General features: G+C 41.8%; 2 protein-coding genes across 2 annotated transcripts; one reads left to right on the top strand and one right to left on the bottom strand.

The window, feature by feature from the left end:
• The first annotated feature begins 1,035 nt into the window (after window positions 1-1,035).
• Window positions 1,036-5,502, top strand: LOC138637298 (mitochondrial glutamate carrier 1-like). The gene is made up of 9 exons (XM_069725852.1): window positions 1,036-1,142; window positions 1,531-1,656; window positions 2,000-2,055; window positions 2,624-2,718; window positions 2,817-2,928; window positions 3,079-3,274; window positions 3,361-3,518; window positions 3,648-3,723; window positions 3,844-5,502. Exons 1-9 carry the CDS (start codon window positions 1,120-1,122, stop codon window positions 4,001-4,003), a joined length of 1,002 nt encoding a protein of 333 aa, XP_069581953.1. The 5' UTR covers window positions 1,036-1,119; the 3' UTR covers window positions 4,004-5,502.
• Window positions 5,503-6,393: 891 nt separating this feature from the next.
• On the bottom strand, window positions 6,394-20,698 carry LOC138637292 (tetraspanin-2-like). Its single transcript, XM_069725844.1, has 8 exons — window positions 20,495-20,698; window positions 13,486-13,588; window positions 11,308-11,405; window positions 11,141-11,215; window positions 10,936-11,019; window positions 10,749-10,805; window positions 10,528-10,611; window positions 6,394-9,559 (listed from the first exon to the last, which is right to left on the bottom strand). Exons 1-8 carry the CDS (start codon window positions 20,561-20,563, stop codon window positions 9,494-9,496), a joined length of 636 nt encoding a protein of 211 aa, XP_069581945.1. The 5' UTR covers window positions 20,564-20,698; the 3' UTR covers window positions 6,394-9,493.
• Window positions 20,699-20,844: the final 146 nt, after the last annotated feature.

Consider the following 20,844-nt stretch of genomic DNA (forward strand, 5'->3'; position numbering starts at 1 on the left):
TTCATTTTTAAGGTGGGTTGTGCATGCTTTATTTGCATACAGCATTGACGTCGATAAGTCGCTAGTTATCAGCACATGAAGCCAACCAGACTATAAAGAAGGTCTGTAAAGTGGGAAAAATTTAGTATATAAATAAGGTTATGCATTTTTAACGTTAAAATATATTCAGCAGCAACAGTTAACTTCCAAAACTACTGTCCCATATTACTGTCTGATGTGTGAGGGCCTGTATAGCTAAATAAACTGCCAGCTACGGGTCACTCTTATTTAAAAATATTTAGATAGCGCCACTAATTTTAATTGAACTGTTACACCCAAAATGGTGGTGGCCCTTGAACAGTAACGATTATAATCAAAGCAATATAATTGATCCCCGGACTCCCAAATCATCACGTAATGGCTGTGATAACCAAATTGAGCACTAGGGGCGCTTTCGAGCTCTGTATTTGATATCCATTAAACTACATTTTAGAAACTAAAACTTGAACAAAATGTGCGAGAGTCACACTTTTTGCTGCATTTGAATTTCTTCTTGAGGAGCTTTATTAATTCCAATCTATTTGTTTTTGTTTATGGAAGGGATTATATGCAAAATGCTATTAAGTATATGTGAGGGAAATTAACCAGGCCTTGTATTACATCAACTTTTGCGCAGTCAGTATTTGTTGTCATCAGCTTCTCTCATTTTTCTGACCTAAATATTCTGGGTGCAATAAATCTAATGAGATGTTATTTCAATAAATAAACAGAGTTTTGTGATTTTACATATGAGTGTTTGTTTGCAATTCTAAAGCTCAGAGCCAAAGAGCTGGTTGCATCTGAAATTAATTCCCCTCAGGCAGTTGGCAGGTGTATCCTTGAAAGGTGTTTGGTAATTTTGGTCAAGCAATGACCGACCCTGGCTCCGTTTCTTGGCTGGTAGAGCGCAGTGGGTGGAGAGTGATGTCGGATTATGCTTGGATCTGCAGGGCTGGACGTTCCTCTCTCTATATATATAACCCTGAGCTTCTTTCTACTCTTGCTTTGCTCAGTGTCTCTCAGGGACTCTCAGCCTGCTCTCTCTCTGCAGCCTCCTCCTTTGTGCTGACCAACATTTGCACTCAACAACAGCCAAGAGTCATGGCCCAGCAACAGCAGATTAGGTACGAAGCTGCCCAACAATGTTAAAGAATAGTAAAAGAGCATGCTTTGATGATTTATTTTCATTAATCCTACAGAGTAAACACTTGTAGTTTGACATCTGTTGTCTCTCTAGCGCTAAAAGCTCAGCGATGTGCAACAACCTTATGCACTTTTAAGTTGTTTGCCATATTCTGTCAACAAGTTATTTTGGGATGACCAGATCGCCAGAGGAAGTCATTCTATACTCAGCTCTGTTGCAAAGCTAATGCTTCACATATGTTACACAGCTACTCTTTAAGAAGCATAACAAATAACTTTGACATGCAGATAATACTTTTATCATTACACTGCTTCAGTTCAGTGCCCCACCTCATTCACAACGGCCTGTTGTGACTTGTCCTTGTACAGCCTACCAGCCAAACTGATCAACGGAGGGATTGCAGGCATGGTAGGAGTCACCTGCGTGTTCCCTATCGACCTGGCCAAGACCCGCCTGCAGAACCAGCGCAGCGAGCAGCAAATCTACAGGAACATGTGAGAAGCACACCTGCCAAAAGAAAGATCACAGATAGTTTGTCAAAATCCTGCTCTTTCTCTTGAATCGAAATGCACACACATACAAAAGTTCTTTGTCAGCATATTCATCAACACCTTTCAGCGACACCAAGCTGTCTATCAAGTAACACGTCTCAGAAACTGATTCAGAAAGTGCTGTTTTCTCCACCATGGAGGGATCTTCAGAGTGTGAAGATTCTCAGTATTTAGTAACACGAGACCTGTTTTGTGATCGCAGATCATAATTTGACATCGCGGGACATAATGTTACAACTTTCTCTGTGAAGCTAAACTGTGTCTCGTTGTTTTCCCTTCTCGTCAGGATGGATTGCCTGATAAAGACAGTTAAATCTGAAGGTTACTTTGGCATCTACAGAGGTAAGACGACACAGACTGTCTGTAGCAGTTTTAAAGAGTGATTGTTGACCTTGAATGGGATACACTGTAGAAGGCACTTACCCTACTTTTGCTACTTAAACTGGCAGATGTATTAACCTGTGTCGTGTTTCGATTTTTAAAAATGGTGGAACTGATACGTTTGACGTGTGGTTGAAACCAAACTGTACAGTTTAATCAGACTTTGAAAGAAAATGCAGCTTTGCATATCATTGCTTGGATCAAATTTATGCAAACTGTGTCCATCTTGTTAGACAGTGAAACTGATTTACTGCTGGCAGTGAAATTATGGCCATTTTATGCTTCCCACAAACTATTTCTTCTCTATTGGACTGATAACAGCTGTAATCCAGGGAGTGGAGCAAATTTTATTTACAGACATCTTGCAAATCGAAATGCTACTAGATTTTTTTAATATCTTCCTGTGTTTTTGGATTACTGTTGTGCAAAATTTGCTGTCAGACTGCCGTGTGTGTATGTTTCAGTGTTACTGGTTGAGTTTTTGTTTCCTTGGAATCAAGTTTGTCATGAGAGGTGCTTGTTGTTGCAGGTGCTGCAGTGAATCTCACCCTGGTAACCCCAGAGAAGGCCATCAAACTGGCTGCTAATGACTTCTTTCGCCATCAGTTGAGCAAAGATGGGCGAGTCATACAAAATGGGAAAGACGGACTCCTTATATTATGTTCCAATCTTAGTCTTGATTTTTTTTAACCCAGTCATCAACATGTGTCCTCAGGTCGAAGTTGACCGTGGTCAAGGAGATGTTGGCGGGATGTTGTGCCGGGATGTGCCAGGTCACTATTACCACACCCATGGAGATGCTTAAGATCCAGCTGCAGGATGCGGGCAGGCTAGGTAAGACCATCTCCAGCCCTTTTGGATAAAAATTTACTTCATGCTATCTAGTCAAAAAAGGAAAATCAGCAGAATGAATTAGCTGTCTGTTCGGGATGTTATGTTTTTCACCCCAGTAAAAAAAAAGGTAAAATTTCCTGTGTCTGCCAGCGGCCCAGCAGAGGGTGATGCCAAGTGTGGTAACAACTCTGAAGATGGGAAGGACCAGTGCTGTTCTGAGCCGTTCCTACAACACCAGACCCGCACCTCAAGTGACGCGAGTGTCCGCCATAGAGATCACCAGAGAGCTGCTGAGGACCAAAGGAGTCACAGGACTGTACAGGGGACTTGGGGCCACATTGATGAGGTGAGATGTGATTTAATGCTTGCTCTCACTTCCTCTGCTTCATTTTGTCACTGGTCTATTAATGTGTTTCTTTTTGTTCTTTTCAGGGACATCCCTTTCTCCGTTGTGTACTTCCCTCTTTTTGCACATCTGCACCAGCTTGGCCAGCATTCATCTGAAGACCCATCTGTGCCTTTCTATTGGTCCTTTATGTCTGGCTGCTTGGCTGGATGCATTGCTGCTGTGGCTGTCAGCCCCTTTGACGGTGAGGGACTAAGTCTATGCAAATAACTCGTCATTGCTTAGGGGACTGGGAAATAAACACCAGTTTCATTTTAAGTTGATTATATATTTGAGTAATTCTCAACTAAAGTCAGTTGTGTGTGTTTTGCAGTTGTCAAAACAAGGCTACAATCCCTCAAAAAAGGAGCGAATGAAGAAACCTACAATGGAGTGGTGGATTGTGTCAGGTAATCATATCTTAATCACTGGTTTGAGCAACATCATCAAACATTGTGCTGTTCCTCCACCTGGGTTGGCATGAATATTGTACGTTACATGCTGACCTTATGCTCTCCTTTGCATTGCAGAAAGATCCTAAGAAAAGAAGGTCCCGGTGCTTTCCTCAAAGGAGCCAGCTGCCGGGCCCTGGTTATTGCCCCACTCTTTGGCATTGCCCAGGTTGTGTACTTTGTAGGAGTTGGAGAGTTCCTGCTGGGGTACACCCCCCACAGCATCTACTCTGCATGAACAAGCTGTTTCCACGTCTTTCTGCCGGCTAATTAAATCACGGCAGCTATGCCCCGGGCGTAGCGACGGAGCCAGCTTACTATTACTGTGTACCTTCTTTATTGTTAGAGGTTTAGAGGAAAATGCTAAAGGGACCAGAGAGATGCTTTTTTTTTTCTTTTTTTTTTTTTAATATCAAAATGGTTTTAAATTATGCCTTTAGCATGGCTATCTCTTATTTAAGAGATTAAAGCTGGCCTGTCTATGTGCCTCCGTGGAGCTAATTGCAAAAACAGAGCTGATTCCCTCATTGAGGGACGCGATCATCCAATATTGATCACCATTTGGCCGAGAACAGATTTGACTCTACTCCCGATGCACCAAACCTTTCCCTTGGTTTTCTTCGGTTTAGCACCTACCCTTTAATGCACCCTATATCACTTACCCTTTACTATAACCCTAACCTGCATATCCCTCCCACTGCCTAACTTGGCAACCATGAGGTCAGAGCTTTTAAATGGTGTTGCAAAAGAAACACAAAAGCACAAAGTAACAAAGGCAGAATATTCAGACTTCCCTTGAATAACTTCAATCTTTAAAGGTAATAGATGTTGATCGTTGTCTATGTGTATATATGTTTATATAGTATTATATATATATTTTTAAAGTGGATATAATTTGGCAGGTAACTTCTCCGACCAGATAATTCCCACATGCTGTCCTCTGAAGGGCTCATAGCCTGTGGATGAATGAAACATTTGGACTGTCTACTCACCAGGTTGCCACACATGGAGTCTGTGTTTTATTACTTTGAGGTACAAGGAGTGATTTTTCAAATTGTTCTGCCACCTTCATTATCTCCACGGCCATAACAAATTATTTCTAGAGTTTGATTTCCAGAACAACTGTGACCGAGGTTTTTACTGTGCACCGTGATCCTCTTCGATGGCAGCCTACACAATTCTGATTAGTTAATATGCAAGCTTGAACTCAGCTGAATAGCTGAATAAGGCCTTCTGCAGATGACTTTGGAGAACTGCCTCTATGTGACAAAGGGAATGTTGTTTGATGGTTAGCAAGACTTTATTGATGGATTCATTAAGCTTTTGGGAACAAGACTTCTGAAAAAAGAAAGTGCAACACTACCTACACGTAGTCATGTTCTCTGAGTCGATTTAAGGTTGTCTGGCTGGTTAGGTTTCTAGTCAGAGATACAGGAGTCACACTGATGTTTCATTTTAAGCATTCAGAAGCAGAACTGAGGGCAAAAATGGACTGCCCTGTCTTCTCTAGAAAATGTCAAGTCAAAGTACTTTCAGTAGTACCACTGTAAATATGTGTCATGTATTTCTTCAGTTTTCTCTAACTATGAAAGTTCAACTCAGAGACCTTTCGACATGTTTAAACAGTTAAGGGGAAAAAAAACATTTATTTTTTAAGTTCATTTTAGAATTACGCATATAAATACAGATTTTCTAACTGCTGAATAAATATGTATAAATACAGTTTGTTATTTCTGGAGTGTGTGTAGCTTGAAGTGTTGAAAAGTATTCACTATAATCATTCACTCAGGAGAGCTATTGGAAACAGGCAGCAGATTGACTGTAAATAGCATAATACTTATTTCTGATGTAAGCTTGAGAGGTGTTACCCTACTCCTCTGCACGTGCATCTCACAGGCACGGTTAGTTTTTTTGGCAGTGAAAGTGCTCATCCTGCAGTGTGGTGGTAACTCAACTCTGGGTATCCCTGGAGCCTCTGCCACATTGCACACATAACTATCCCCCCTCAACTAAATATTCAGCTGTCCTTTAAGCTCAAGAGCAGAAAGGCGAACCGCAGGCATAAACCCCGTGCAACTAAACCTGCAAACCTTGTAAATCACATTGGGGATCTCCGGTTTTCCTGGTCTTTAGGACTTTGTTCTAAATTTATACAACTACAGTATACAGTATGCTGGTACAACAAAATCTACCAATTTTTTTTTTTTTTTTTTTTTTTAATGTTTTCCAAGTAATTAAAAAAACCTCATTTTTATAATTTCAACACTGCAGATTCTGTGATAACTATCGCAATTTTCTCATAGTTTTAGTTTGAAGTATCAGAATGAAACCAAAGTAGCAAGCCGAATATTTTCACCGAGGTCTGAAACCATGTACAATTAACAAGTTATGTATAAAAATCTGAAAGAATACGTTTAGTGAGTCTTCTGGGCATCCAGATAACGCGGTAAACTGACAACCATTTGACATGCTGTCATTTTAGTAACATAGGAGTAATATAGATTAAACTATTCTTCTTTTGTCCATTCCTGTAAATGATTACCAGATTTAAACATCACAGAAAACAACTATAAACGGATCGTATAAGAGCAGGTAAATCTCTGATGACAGACGAGGCAGGAAACCGTAAAACCTTAAAAGCTTTATTAAACTTCAAACACCTATATTCCTGAGAAGCCTGGAATGGTATTAAAATAAATTAACACACAATCATCTATGAAAGGCTCGACTGTGTACACAGTTCTCTTTTGTTTTAGGTGCACAAGTTGTTACATCTCCAGAATTGTTTAATCAAATATAACTGAGGAAGACAGCAACAGCTTTGTGGATTGAGTCGCAGTAAACTGTTATGACAGTCAAGTCTCTTTCTCAGTCCTCAGTGTAAACACTGGCTACAGGTCTCCTGAAGTGGTAACTAAAGTGTTGGCTGTCTCTTCACTTGCGTCACATTACACTGAAATAAAAATTAAAAAAAACACTTTAAAAGCAACATTAACCAGTATGTATTTTTGACACCGTTTGATAATTAGGACTTAATTAACATTAAGATGGTTGTTTTGAGTCAACAGATTCAAAAAATATTTTTTTTTGGTGCCCAAAAGACTTTTGACATAGTTGGCAGGGAATTTGTTGCTTTGCACTTCTTTAGTTCTCTTGGCTGCAAAGACACAGTCGAGTACGACACTTTCTAAAACACACCAAGACAATAACGGCGAATCGAGCCATATGTGCTACTTGTCCAACGTGTGCGACAGTTGATTGCAGTCCAGCTCTAGAAACGCACGTACACTTTTGCCAAGTTAATTTTTGCTACGTTCAGACAGCGTGCAGCTCGCCAAATAGCTCGTTATCGTAGAAAGGCACATTAAGAAGCTGTTTCAGCTGTGTGGATTTGAACAAAAACTGTCATGACTACATCATTGTACAACTACCGCAAACATCTGTCTACACACAGCATGTTAAATAGTAACTATCACATCAGCCACAAATAATGTACAACTACAAGAAAAAAACAACAACACATTATTTACATACTGGAGTTCCGACACTTGGAATAAACCCTATTAAGAGCGGCCTGATTTCATCTGGATGAGTGGAAGGTTAATGAGGTCAGAGGAATACAAGGACTATTCTCTCGGTTTCTGTTTGGAAGGTGTACTTTTAAGGCACACAGGGGGAAAAAATGTGGGAGAAGAGCAAAGGCTTGGATAATCGAATTCCCCAGACTCCGTGTCTCATTTCACCAGCTAGTATATGTTTAGCTTGTAAATATAGCTACATGAGCTGGGCGTTCTCGACATACAGTCAACAGAGACCGACGGGTTCGCTCTTATGTAAGAGAACATATCACCCAAGAACAGGGAGGAAGAGGTATTTACGACACTAAGTCGCTGAACCAGATGGATGAAGAATTTTTCTTTTGGGACAAACAGGGAAACTCATTTGCACTTTAGTTTGTGGAAGGTTGTTTTGAGGATTATTTGTGTTCGGCAACATTGGTGTGTCTGAACATTTAACTCCTCTTTACAAGTATACATGTAAATCATATATACTTCAGCTGACCATTTTCAAACTTAAAACTTTAAGCTTTTGGAAAAATACCTTTCATATACCACTCAAGCTTTTCCATTCATTTCTGCTGAACAGCCATTTTAGGAAAAACTTGATCACTTTCTTTGAGAGTTAGTGGAGATCAATGCTGCTCTTTGTATGATAAATGCAAAGCTACAGCCAGCAGCCACTCAGCTTTGCTTGACATACTGAATTGACACAGGGAGAAATAGCAAGCTGATTCTGTCCAAAAGCAACAAGATCTGCCTAAAAAGGTCTGATAGTACTGTTTACAGTCTTCATGCTTCGCTGAACTAATTGGTCACTGGCTTCATATTTATTGTAAGACATTAATCTAAACTCTTACCACAAAAATCAAGTGGACTGGCCATAATGTCAAACTACAGAGTAGAGAGCAACCCTTATAGGGCTGGGTATCATTCAAATATTTTTCTATACCAGTACCAATATCTTGATTTCGATAGCAGTTCTTGAACAAAATCTACAATATACATTATGGTATAGATCTTAACTTTTCGTGTGCGCAGTAGACGCTAAAATTTACAGATGTCCCCTAAACGTGTCATATCCATGTAGATGCTATCTGGAGAAGCCTACAGCACAAACAATTCACAGGCGTGTGACTAAAAGTTATTTTTAAAAGAGTGAAATAAAGGCTTTCTAATAAAAGATTTATTTAAGTTGAAACTGAGGGATTTTATCTAACTTGTTAGGTGGCCAAAGTGGAGCCTATAGGAATAATATTAAAGGTAGTGGTTAAGGGATGCCAATGAAAGTTCCTAAATGTAGGAAAAGTTGTGCATTTTAAAATGATAATATAATAGGGTGGATGGTTGGTACCAGATGAAAAGGCATTCTTTGATAGTAGATAGTGTCAAAGCAATTTGGTCAGTGCTATTAACGAATTAAAGTTCGGTACCAAGTCTGAAACCTGTGGAGTTTGAGCAAAGTGTGTGTATATTTTAATGTGTGTGAGTGAGTGTGCTAGGGCTGCATGGTGGATGCATTGGAAACATTCACCAGTCATTCCTTCTCCTGACACTCCACTCCGATTCAACCAATCAGGACTCCCTTTGAGAAGAACAGAAAACCTGTTTTTAGGTCGTGGTCTCATGTAACAAAACATTGCTGTGTTTGTACGTCTCTGCGTGTGTGTTTTCATTTTGTGTGTAGACACAGATAAAGCCGACTCAGCTGCTTTCCCCTCCAATTGCTCTCTCAGGCTTAAGTTTCCCACAGCCACAGGGTCAGTGTCAAGGCTGTGTGAAAAAGCACTGACACCACTATGACAGTATGCAGATTTAGAATTTATAGTTGTGGCCAAATGGCCATGAGAAAAAAAACCGGAAAAAAAACCCCTGTTTGTCAGGTTGTCAGGTCAATATTAGAAACTGTTCCCACTCGATATGTGAAAGTCTTATCAGAATGTGCTTGTGACTGGGAAATAAATAAAGAACAGTTCAAGGAAAAATAGTAGAAGTACAAGCCTTGACAGAGGGGTTGAGCACCATAGTGGAAAGGATTTTTTTTTTAACATGTTCTGTTTCCTGGGTCCCTGGTTGGGTGACTGACTGGGGTTGGCATTTGATCTGAAGTGTTACACAGTCTTTTGGGGCAGGATGCAGGTGGGGTGAGGGGCGGAGGTCAAGCATCCAGCTCAGATGACCTCCCTGCTGTTGCGAATGGCGCAGCAGAGCACCATACTGAAAATCATCCCAATGATCTGTGGTGAGGAAAACGGATATCAAATCATTTCAATGACAATGTGTGTTTCTGACTTTATAATATTATAATAATAATAAAAATAATGAACTTTTTTTTTTTAATTGCACCTTTCATACAAGAAATGCAGCTTGTGACAGTGACGAGGGCAGGGTTAACATTTTTTACTCTCCGTGACTGGGAAAAGAAACACTAAACATTCAGCCCCACGTCACGCTGCTGGTGTTCATTAAAATGACATTTCGGCACATGTTCACGCAGGGAATTTGGGTCTGGTTTGCACCAGGCTAGCTCAAAGTGTTTCACATTAAGAAAATTACACGCAGTATTTCACATAAAAAAATAAAATAAATTATAATAATAAAAAAAAAGATGTAAAAGGAACAAAAAACCATGTTAAAATGTAATTTAAAAATAAGATAAATAAATAAAATGCATGGTAACAGATGAAATTAAACATAAGACAACATTAATAAAATAAAATATCATTAAAATACAGAATAAAGCAAAACACATTTTAAAGGTGCAGTGGTACAAAGTGCAGGTAAATGCAAGAGAGCCTCAGGTGTAACTGGTTAAAGGCTAAAGTAAAAAGATATGCTTTAAGTTTCCTTTGAAAAGTAATTACCGAGCTAGCTTCTCTGATATCTACAGGTATGTTCCACAGTTTTGGAGCAGAACTGACAAAAGTGCATCCCTGGTTTTCTTTTGGCTGTAGTCCGAGCCCATTAAGAGCTTTGTAAGTAAGAAGGAGAACCTTAACGTAAATTGTTTGTGTTACAGGTATCCAGTGCAGAGCAGCAAGAACTGAACTAATGTGTTCTCTTTCTCCGTAGCCAAGCTGCAGTCTCTCTATATTTTTCTATGGGAGGCCAGTAAAAACGGCATTACAGTTGTCCAGTCGGCTGGAAATGAAAGCATGAATCAGTTTTTCAGCATCGGTCTGACTTTTCTCGTCTCCTCACTCACCATGACTCCAGCGATGCCGATGCCCACATACCCGATGATGAAGAGTTTATTGTTGAAGAAGTCTTTGATGCCCGTCTCACAGTCCTGCAGACCACAGATGAGAGGAGTCAGGTCGTGTTTAGTCCAAGTGAACCAGGATGTTTTGTATGACTCAGTCATTAGTGAACAAAGCAACAGAATTTAATTTCCGCTCTGAGTCTGTTGCTTGTAATAGATCTTACCTTGGTATCTGGTACAGGATCAGAACATGGGCTTGATAAGGTCCCACAGCAGTTCAGCTGGAAAAGTGAAGAGAACCATTAGAGGAGAACCATTAGAGGAAGAAGCATTTTATAAGCAACTTTCTTTTTAATAATGCCATTTTACATACATGGTTTACGGTAAATCTGTTTGGGGTTTTTTACGTACTACTTTCTGGTAAGAGATGATCAAAGTGCCATTATTGTTTTCATTGTAGGTTTTTGTGTAGAAGTTCTGGACATCTTCGATTATCTGTTTGAGAGAGGACAAGTGAATGAGGAGGTACCACGTGGGAGTTATCACACTCAACAACATCACATCAAATTCTCAAGCAGTCAAATAATATGTATATAAATATGTATGTAAAATGTACCTTTTCTTTGTTTAAGAATCCAAACACCCCTGCTGCCACCTCAGACCCAAAGATGATCAGCAGACAGGCAAAGAACTGAAAAAGAATAATCCCATATATTACCTAAAGTGTTAAGTACTTATCAGAAACAAGATGAAGGTGCATGATTTGTTTGCATTCTTACTCACCGAACCCAGCAGGCATTGAGATTCTCTAACAGCTCCACAGCAGCCAAAGAAACCAACCAACATCACCAGACTGCCAGCACCAATCAGTATGTACACACCTGGAGGAACAATAAAAGAAAACAGTTGCCATTTACATGCAGTAACCGTGATGGCACACAAAAATGCATGGTAAATAAAACCTTTAAAATCACGAGGCAAACAGCCATTACAATTTCTCTGATAGATTGTTAACATAATTAGGATATATTAGTACATCTCTGAGTGAGTGGGTTTGACTGCCCACTGTTGACGTGCTCAGCTTGTCCCGGCTGGTTTATTACTTTTTCACCAGACGGGGGCAGCATAGAGCTAGAAATGTAGATTGAAGCAGTCGATCTCAAGAGCCAAGAAGAGCCCAAACAGTTGCACCAACATATCGGATTGCACTATTTCCTATTTATGTTGGTGCTTTGTCAGATCCCTTATTAAGAGTGGACCCACTTATTGTGCTTTTTAAAAGTGTCCTCATATGAGACTTCAATTGTGAATATCCTTGTGAGAACAAGTCTGATTTAGAGGGAGCTCCAAGTGGGATGCTTCACGTCCTCTTTGACCCCCTTCATTAGGGACAAATGCATCATGGTTAGGTCTGCCGGGAGGAACTCAGCAGACCGGTTCCATCATTGTGCTCTCATATAGGCGGGGCCTGTTGCAATAGCAACAGATCTACAGAGGATAGGTTGACGGAGGACGCACCAGCCCCAATGTAATACCGACTCAGGGGGAAACGATTAGGACAGTTCATAGTGTAATAGTGTGTCAACATAAAACTTGGTGTCTTTTAAAAAAATATGTTGGGAGTCGAGCTGATCGCTATAAGTGTGAAAAGTTGTGTGCAAACGGATTAGCTTTTAACTTCTTCGACCTGATGACACTTCTGCCTCAAAGTAAACAAGACTGCCAGCCTGAAATTTTATTTCCTTATCTTGTGTCGTTTCAAAGTGCAAATAAAACGGCTTGAAGTGAGAGTTTGAAGCCATGGGAATGAGGCATAGCAACTGTTGAGCACTCTCAGCTGCGCCTGTGGGACTGCGCTCTCACTGTCAAAGCCATGTGTAGCACTGTACTCTCCGAGGACCTGACAGAAGCAACCAATCCTCAGTTAAATTGCATGAACATCTGAGTGGAGGTCACAGGCCACTCTCACACAGACAGAAGGGATAAAATACCTTTTGCAGTATAATAGGTCCTTGTCAGGAAATATTTCTCGCCGAGTTACACTAGTCCGCCATCGCATGTTATTCTCTTTAGCGGAACATGAAGTACCAAGTCATGTTAAAATAACTCGCGCTATTATGTAATCAGTTATTTATTCTAGTTCTTATTTCCCCTTTGTTTTCTCTTGGAGTGAACACCATTTTAAGTGTGTTGTTCTATCTATGCGTTGTACACTGTACCTGAATATCATGTGTACCAAGACTACATACAGTTAAAAAATGGACAAAAAGTAACTGTCTGAAATGCATGTTGTTATGTTGTTGAAAACTAAATAATAAAAAGTGAGTTCAAAAAAATAAAAAATAACTCTCATTATGATAAGTATAAAACACTGCTACTGTATATGATGGGAATGCATGTGCAAAAGGTGATCAGTGGTTCACAACCATTTTAGACCCTCTCCTCCCCTTTCACATTCTCCACTGTCATTTCATGCGACATCCAATCTGGTTAGTATGTGCCTTTTCAACTGTCCCTACTCCTTTGCTCTGCCTCTTCTCATCTGAATAGGGTGACTGATTGAAAGGCGCTGAATATCCCACTTGTTTCCCTCATGCAAGTATGTGCAGCACTCACTTCCTGTTATTCAAACTCATCTCCAGTATGAAAGTTTAATCATCCAAAAAGAGTGAGAGCACAGTCAGGTCTGACATTAATTGGTGGCTGGAAAAACTTGGTAGTGTGACATCATTTTGAGTGGTTTCCCAGCAGCATATGTTTAAAACCCAGCCTTTCTTTATGAGAAAAACATGATCATCATCATTTTTTTGTTGACATAACTACAGATTTTTAACAAAGGTTTTGGTGATTTGTCCAACATGTGTATTGACTCAGTGGTGTTGAATGTGACTCAACGTATTGTTACACACTTGCATGTGTTGACTGGAGAGATTAGCTGAGGTGTGCTAATGTGGCACTCACCGATGAAGAAGGTATCTGGAGCCTTATCACCACTGAGCAGAGACACAGTTTCCGGGTCGAAACGTAGCCACAGTCCCACAGCCAGAACAAAGGATCCCATCAACTGAAGTGAGAAGGAGACAGAGCCGTGCTCATTAAGCACACATGCATAAATTCTGTAGACAAGTTGTGTGCAAATATTTATCTAACCAGCTATTTAAAAAAAAAAAAGCAGTAGAGTGACCTGGCCAAGAAGGCAGGAAAGTTACATGTCAAGCGCACATCAGTTAAATAAATACAAAAAAAATACAAAGCAAGAAATCACAAGAGGTACAGACTCATAACTAATGTGCGTGCATCACCGGTGAAGTAAAATGTATACAGCAAATGCGTGACAAAATGAATTAAACATTGTAGCAAGATCATTTTGTACTCAAGACTGTGTTTAGCTTTTGTTTAAAACTGGTGAGGAGATGAGAGAGGCTCGACTGAGTTGAGCCTGCAGGTCCTTCCAAGCTGTAATAAAATATACTTTTTCTGGTCTCAGTCCACACAGGTTGCACCTTTAAGCCGAGCCTACTGTTGGATACCAGATTGTAGGTATTTTGTACAAATAAGAACAAATATATTTACATGGGTTATCTGCCTTGTACGAGGGTGGATTCATAAATTCAGAGACTGCCGTCGTTGCGGGCGAGCGATCCGCAGCATCGCGATGCGCATGGAGCACAGAGAAGCTGTAACCTTTGTGAGTAAGTATTTTCAACTTTTGTGAGCAGTGGTCCAGGTGTGTTGGCAATGTTTAATGGGCAGAGAGGGCACATCGAAGGTTGTGACAAATTATTGGGGAACAGAAAGAAGTAGCAGGGAGCCAACTCCGGTGAGTATAGGTGGTTGGGAGCGACTATCGTGTTGTTTTGGGTGAGAAACTTGTGTGTTTTCAATGCACTGTGAGCATGTTGTCAAGTTGGAGAACCAAAGTGCCATTGCATCACAGTTCAGCTCGTTTCCACTGAATGTTTTCGCTAAAGAATGTCACAGCAGAGTTCGGTGCTGACCCTGGGCGGCAACATCATGGCGCACAACCCCGCAAATATCAAGCAAAAACCTCCTGGTTGCGCTCCTGACCGGATGCACCTTTTTGGGTTCTGGACAGTGAAGTTCCGCCCCTCGGAAACACAAATATCACTGAAAACACCTTTCCAGGCTCACTGCTTCAATGTCAACAACCGTCTGAAGCATTTCAAGGGTCGCTGTTGACGAGTTTGACAGTGCATTTGATGTGCGCCCTGTGGTCATGTTCACCGAGAAGTCGCCGTGTGCATAGACCAGCGCTCCCAAAAACATGCTGAACTCGGTTAGTAGATTTTGATCAAGCAACAACACATAGGGGCTAACGGTCATCAATTTTCTGTATTTCACACTGAAGCATGTTTCGTGCATTATTTCTATCCCGGCTTCTGATCTGACGTCACTGTGGTAAAGTGCTTTCCACAGTCATCACGAATGCAGTGCACTTTCCATCCAAAGCACAACAGCGGTGGGAGGACGTGGTTTTCAGTCCTTCAGAGGGCTTGTACTTTTTCTCTCCCTTAATGGGATTTTCCACTCAATTCCACTCAGACCTTCCACCATTTGCACTTTGCCAGCAACAGAGGTATAATTTCACTAACAAGAAGATAAACAATGTTTTCTTTTGTGTCAACACAATAGGTCTGGATATTTGTCTACATAGTGGGTGGATCAGCTCAGCGTTCCAGACCAATACATCCCAGCACATGCGAGTTATGCAACTTTGAAACACCCCTAAGCGATCTCTGGCTCCCCAGTAGGGAGAAAATGACCCGTTTGGCTGCAGGCAGAAATGTGGCACCTTCAGCTTTAACAGGCTCTCCTGTTTGTTTGGAAATGTGGTTCCATGTCGCTCACATTTTCCTTCATCTAAACCACCACCGATATACATCACTCTTGATGGCTCTTGCTTTACATCCTAACTACATCAAAACATTATATTGAGATGCTGTGAAGAGCGTAGGCTGTGTTGGGTGCTCCACTGACAGATCAATACTGAGAGGTTTTAGTGATCACCCAACACATGCCCTCTGAGGATAATCCAGTCTAAAAACCTTTGGATTGAGCTTCAAAACAAGTGTGTGTGTGTGTGTGTGTGTGTGTGTGTGTGTGTGTGTGTGTGTGTGTGTGTGTGTGTGTGTGTGTGTGTGTGTGTGTGTGTGTGTGCGTGTGCATGGGTGTGGGTGCATGGGTGTGTGTGCATGGGTGTGGGTGTGTGCATGGGTGTGGGCGTGGGTGTGTGTGTGTGTGTGTGCATGGGTGTGGGTGCATGCGTACAAGTGCGGAGAAATGAAATTATTTGCCTGAATGGAGAGAATTTAGGCATGCTCATCACATTGTCTCTCTCCGTGTCCTAGATCTAGAACTTGGGTAGACTGCTGTCTGTGCCACGGTTTGTTTACGTGTCCTCAATTCTGATCATAGAGTTTATTTGGAAAAACAAGTCCCAAATTCCGGCAAAAACAAAACTGGCCCGTCTTTCATTTTGCTGCGGGGCCTCTTGTTTACCAAATCTGCACTGCGATTTTTCTGGTTCTGCAAGTTCTTTTTCATTCTTTGTCTGCTGTATCTCACCCTCGCTATCCACACTCCTCTTCTCCTCCGCAGGTTATATTTCATGGCGCTGGTCTGAAGTAAAGCCAGTAGCTCAGTTGTAAAGCATCACAATTGGACAGGTGTTGGGAAGCCGGCTTCCTCCCAAAAAGAGGATTTAGTGTCGTGCGTGGTGATGTATGGGACAGCTGAGCTCTTGGGGTTTCAGGATTAGCAGATCCAAAGTGATAAAGCACAGCGGAGCGAAGGCTGTGGATCTGCAGACTTACTGATCCGGGCTGAAGAGGGGCTCTGGATCTATTTAACAGTGGTATTTGTCGGAGTATCTGATGGTGCGATGGTGTAGGTGGGAGAGAGACGCGAGGGCTGCTGCGTACGGAATTTTGTAGACACGCACAGTGTTACAGGAGTTGTCCTGATCTCCAGTGGATTGACTTGGTGCTGCATGGAGGAGCAGGTGGTTGGTTCACTGTTGAAAAGAAGTCCGCGCTCGGCCAAACCTCATTACTATTATGGCTCCATTTAAAAGCCTTTTCAAAACCGGATTTCAAAACACTGCCGTCGGTAGCTGACATGCTAAATACATTCCAAACACTGGCACTCATGAGGCCGACTCTCCCAGAGGTCCCATTAACACCCTCTCTGCTTTCATACCCCCCCGCCCCCCTTCTTTACCCAACCCCCCCCCCCCACACACCCCTTCTCTTTGCCTCCCTATCCACCCGCCCCCTGACTTATCCCCACGTATCCCCCCCCCCTTTTTTTTTTCTTAACCCCACCTCATCTCGGCCTCTCCCTCCCAATCCCACCCAAAGGACAAAGACCCACTGTCTCCCTGTGACTATACCCTTTAATGCACAACAGGAGGGAAACACACAGACACAATGAAAGCGAGAATGGAATAGGGAAGGGAGAGAGGAAAAGAGAGAGTAAGTCATGAGAAGACCCGTCATGATTTTTTTTCTGTTAGCCTGCAGACACGGATGAATGAAGCATCTTGTTCAGAGACAAAGATAAAACTCTAACCTGTGTCCTGTACAGGTTTCATACGTCTCAAAAACACAGAATAACAGAGTTCCCCTGTGTGCTCTTTTGGTCCCAATACCTCTGAAGATACTTTGAATGTCTGGATATTCCTAGGCGGGGATGGAAATCTCTGCGTCGAGGCTTTATTGAGGTTCTTTTACAGTTAAAGGCCGACTTTTTAACGGTGCAGTTAAATAGTGTTTTTGTGAGGGGAATTTCCATGAGAACAGTGGCTGAGCTGACACAGGGCTGTGGTCTTAGTCAGAGACAGTCTGTGACAATATCCACTTTCAAGGTTAGAAAAAAAACAAAGAGCTTTACTCTAAATTAAAACAAAAATAGCACAAAAAAACAAAACAGTTATAAAATACTCCTTAAAATCGAGCAGTAATTGGAAAGGAATTTGTCAAAAATAGTCTTCTGTCTGGCACTTGTTTGAAAAAACAGAGGCAAGGGCACATTAAAAAAGATGGGCAGAAGGAAATTGTAATAGGATAATTAAGGGTGGAGTAAATCCCATTGTCCTCAGCGACAGGCAGGGATGGTGAAATGCAACGGCACACATCGACCATTAAATCCATTAGATATATTTTGTCTGATGTTGGATCAATATTTAGGATCAGTACTGATTTCAAAGTTAGTGCATGTTACTAGAAATCATCAAACTGTTGTCTTCCAAATTTATGCAGAGTTACTGAACAAGATGGAAGAAATCTGGTGCTGATGAGGCAGCATCAACTGCAAACTACTACTTTTAACACCAAATAGCAGCCTGCCAATCATCGTATCGATTTGCGTGTAATTGGATGGACCTGGCAGTTTTAATTAAAAGTATGACATTGATATGATACTTTTATTACATTCAAATACGGTATTTTACCCCTTTAAAATGTAAGTGTACAATTTCAATTTGTGGTACTTTTGGTATTCAGTTGCTTAAAATTATATTTGTGGTTATTTAGTTCTATAAAATGTTTGGTACTTTACCAACCTGGGTCTATTTTTAGTTATTAAACTCAAATAAACTGTATCAACTATTAAACTTAACTTAAACTAAGTAATTTGGCAGGAAAAACAACATTATAATATAATATAATATCTATTTAGCATGTTATACAGATTAAGATTGAGAATGCTTGAGAAGTGAAAAAGCAGCTAGTTTATGTAACAGCTGTGATGGTAGCTGCCATGTTCACTGCCAGACTTGGACCTCATGCTCAAAGGAGGAGCTGTGTAGTTTTTGAATAAAGTAAAGCTCTTCACAATGTCAATGTAAAAAAAAAGTAGAAGCAAGTGAAATATTAAGGAATAAATACTGCAGTTCAACACAGTGCAGCAGCAGACAAAATAGGAGAATGCAGCTTATCAACACCGGGGTGGTCTTTGAACATGGAAAAAGACATTGTTTACTATTGGACAGGTTAAACAATGAAGTATATTTTATAAACTAACCCAATTATCCATTCAACTAATAATAGTCAGAACATTCCCAAAACATTTCTAATCACTTACCATGGGAAAGTTGCTAGGTACACTTTTTGTGCTTCCCCCTATGAAGCAATGTTTGCCCTGCCGTTTACTTCACAGGCGAGATTTTTGACTAAATGGAGGCAGTAACTCTCAGACTCGGGCCACACAAGCAGGCGAGATATTGGTGTTCATTTGCAGCAGGAATATAGTAAAACGTATACAAGAGCTTGGCCTGCATTATATCATGACAGCTCAGGGCTCTGCCGGAATCACCATGATAGAGCGACATGGAGTCAGAGAGGTTTATAAACAAAGTGCCATTATGCACGTGCCAGTTCATGACCATGTTTGGTCATTGACTAGGTGTATGTCACTGTTGACTTCATTCAGTGTAACTGCCTCTCCAACAGAAGCACCGGCCCGTCGCTGCTCTACCCTCCACTGTGGCTCACGAGGGGTTTTCAAAGAAAGGAGGTCCGGAGGGGGGCCGGGATGCTGTGATTATGAGCGGTGGGTGATCACAGTAAAACTGTGGATGAAAGAGTGCAGGGAATGTGCACTACTCCTGTGCAGAGAGCACCAAAACTTCAGGAGTTGTTCAGGTTTTTTGTGGCAACACAGAGAGCCAGCATACATCCACAGCGTGCTCCGACATCCTCCTCCTAATCTATTTTCTGTCTTTATCTGGGTCAAATTCATGCCAACTGTCCCTCTTTGGCCATGTGAGCGCGCACACGCACACGACTATCCCTCTCAATCTCCCAATGACCCTTTTCTCTCCCATTGCATTCACAGTCTGTATTCCTATGACCACAAAAATTGTACTCTTGTCTATCGGGCATCCTCCGTCTCACCCGGTCTGTCACCCTCTGCATGTGTCCACACTCGGATGTATCAAACTGGGGATAGTGCTAATTGGAGGTACAACAAGTCACCGGTGGGACGGGTTGCATTTAGGGCTGCGAGAAGCCCTGCTGCTTGCAGGCAGGAGCAGCAGACTGAAATTATGCTATTGTCCTGCTGTCACAATGGATTCATTCACAGGGCACTCGGCGCCTGATCCACTCCACAGATGCTTGTTGGAAAATCTCTCACACACACACACACACACACACACACACACACAAAGGAACTTGTCCACGAGTAGGGAGCGTGAACAAAGGTGATCCATAGCGAGACCAACATCTTCTAGACTTAATATCACGGATTTGTATGCGATATGAATGTACTTTAACAAAAAAGACGTGCGTAAAGCATATGTGCAGGACACACTCCCTCACAAACATCCACCTTTCACATCCACCTGACTGTTTGTCTTGAGTAAAGTGACTCTCTAGTCTAGGGCCTCCTCAGTGCCAGAGTGCCGCTTTAAAAATGTAATTTTAGGAGAGGAAGCAGTGGAGTGGATGTTGTCGTTGTAACGTCCGTTTTATCATTGGGCTTTGCAGCGTTTGTTAATGAAGCAAAGTGACGCGGAGAGTCAAGGGCTGAGTTTCTTTTCCGTGCTGTGTCTCAATCTTTCTCCCTCTCTGTCTTTTCATTCAGTCTTCCTTTTAAAAAACACGCTTCCCCGGGAAAAAGGGGGCGGGTTTTTCCTCGGTGGAAAATCTGATTTGAGCTCGGTGAGCCAAAACTAAATAACCTCTCTGGCCGTCATCCTTTCCGCGCCACGCAGAGTAAAACCCGCGCCGGACAGAAGCGAAGTGAAGCACACGGGAGTCCGCGGAGAGCACAAAGGTTAAAAGAAAAAAATAAAAAAAAAGGTAACCGCTGCGGAAACACCACGTGGTGGTTGAAAGTCGGCTGTGTGGAGTTGAATTTCTGCCATGCTGCACTTGCTCCGCGTTTATTTACGCAGAACTTAGCGTCACATCCTCACGCTGCCCCAACACACCAAACGCGCACTTACCCAGAAGATGAAGTTGAATACGAACAAAAGGTATTTCACACATTTCATTCCTCCTTCCACCTTCCCCATGTCGACCGGATGTCACTGTTTTGTATTGATCCGCGAAAAACGCTCAGACGGATGTAGACTGGCTCCGCACAATGTGACAATAACGGTGCAACCCGCTGCAGCACAGTGCATCAAGAAGAGTTGTCAGGGAAGCACCCCCCCCCCACCGCCGCCGCCCCGCCAATCTCTCTCTCTCTCTCTCTCTCTCTCTCTCTCTCTCTCTCTCTCTCTCTGTCACGCGCGCACACACACACACACACACACACACACACACACACACACACAAAACACCGCAGGATCCG

The sequence above is a fragment of the Brachyistius frenatus genome, unplaced genomic scaffold, assembly GCF_029030835.1.
Source record: "Brachyistius frenatus isolate BFR_SWC_R1_liver_20210118 unplaced genomic scaffold, ASM2903083v1 Contig_6, whole genome shotgun sequence".
NCBI lineage: Eukaryota > Metazoa > Chordata > Actinopteri > Embiotocidae > Brachyistius > Brachyistius frenatus.

Excerpts from the sequence above, each read along its gene's own strand:
- LOC138637292 (XM_069725844.1), bottom strand. The coding sequence starts at position 20,563 with ATGGGGAAGGTGGAAGGAGGAATGAAATGTGTGAAATACCTTTTGTTC. Across the intron at positions 11,216-11,307 it reads CTCAATGCCTGCTGGGTTCG|TTCTTTGCCTGTCTGCTGAT; the intron begins GTGAGTAAGAAT and ends ATTCTTTTTCAG. Across the intron at positions 11,020-11,140 it reads GATTCTTAAACAAAGAAAAG|ATAATCGAAGATGTCCAGAA; the intron begins GTACATTTTACA and ends TCTCTCAAACAG.
- LOC138637298 (XM_069725852.1), top strand. The coding sequence starts at position 1,120 with ATGGCCCAGCAACAGCAGATTAG. Across the intron at positions 1,143-1,530 it reads GCCCAGCAACAGCAGATTAG|CCTACCAGCCAAACTGATCA; the intron begins GTACGAAGCTGC and ends GTCCTTGTACAG. Across the intron at positions 2,719-2,816 it reads AGTTGAGCAAAGATGGGCGA|TTGACCGTGGTCAAGGAGAT; the intron begins GTCATACAAAAT and ends CTCAGGTCGAAG.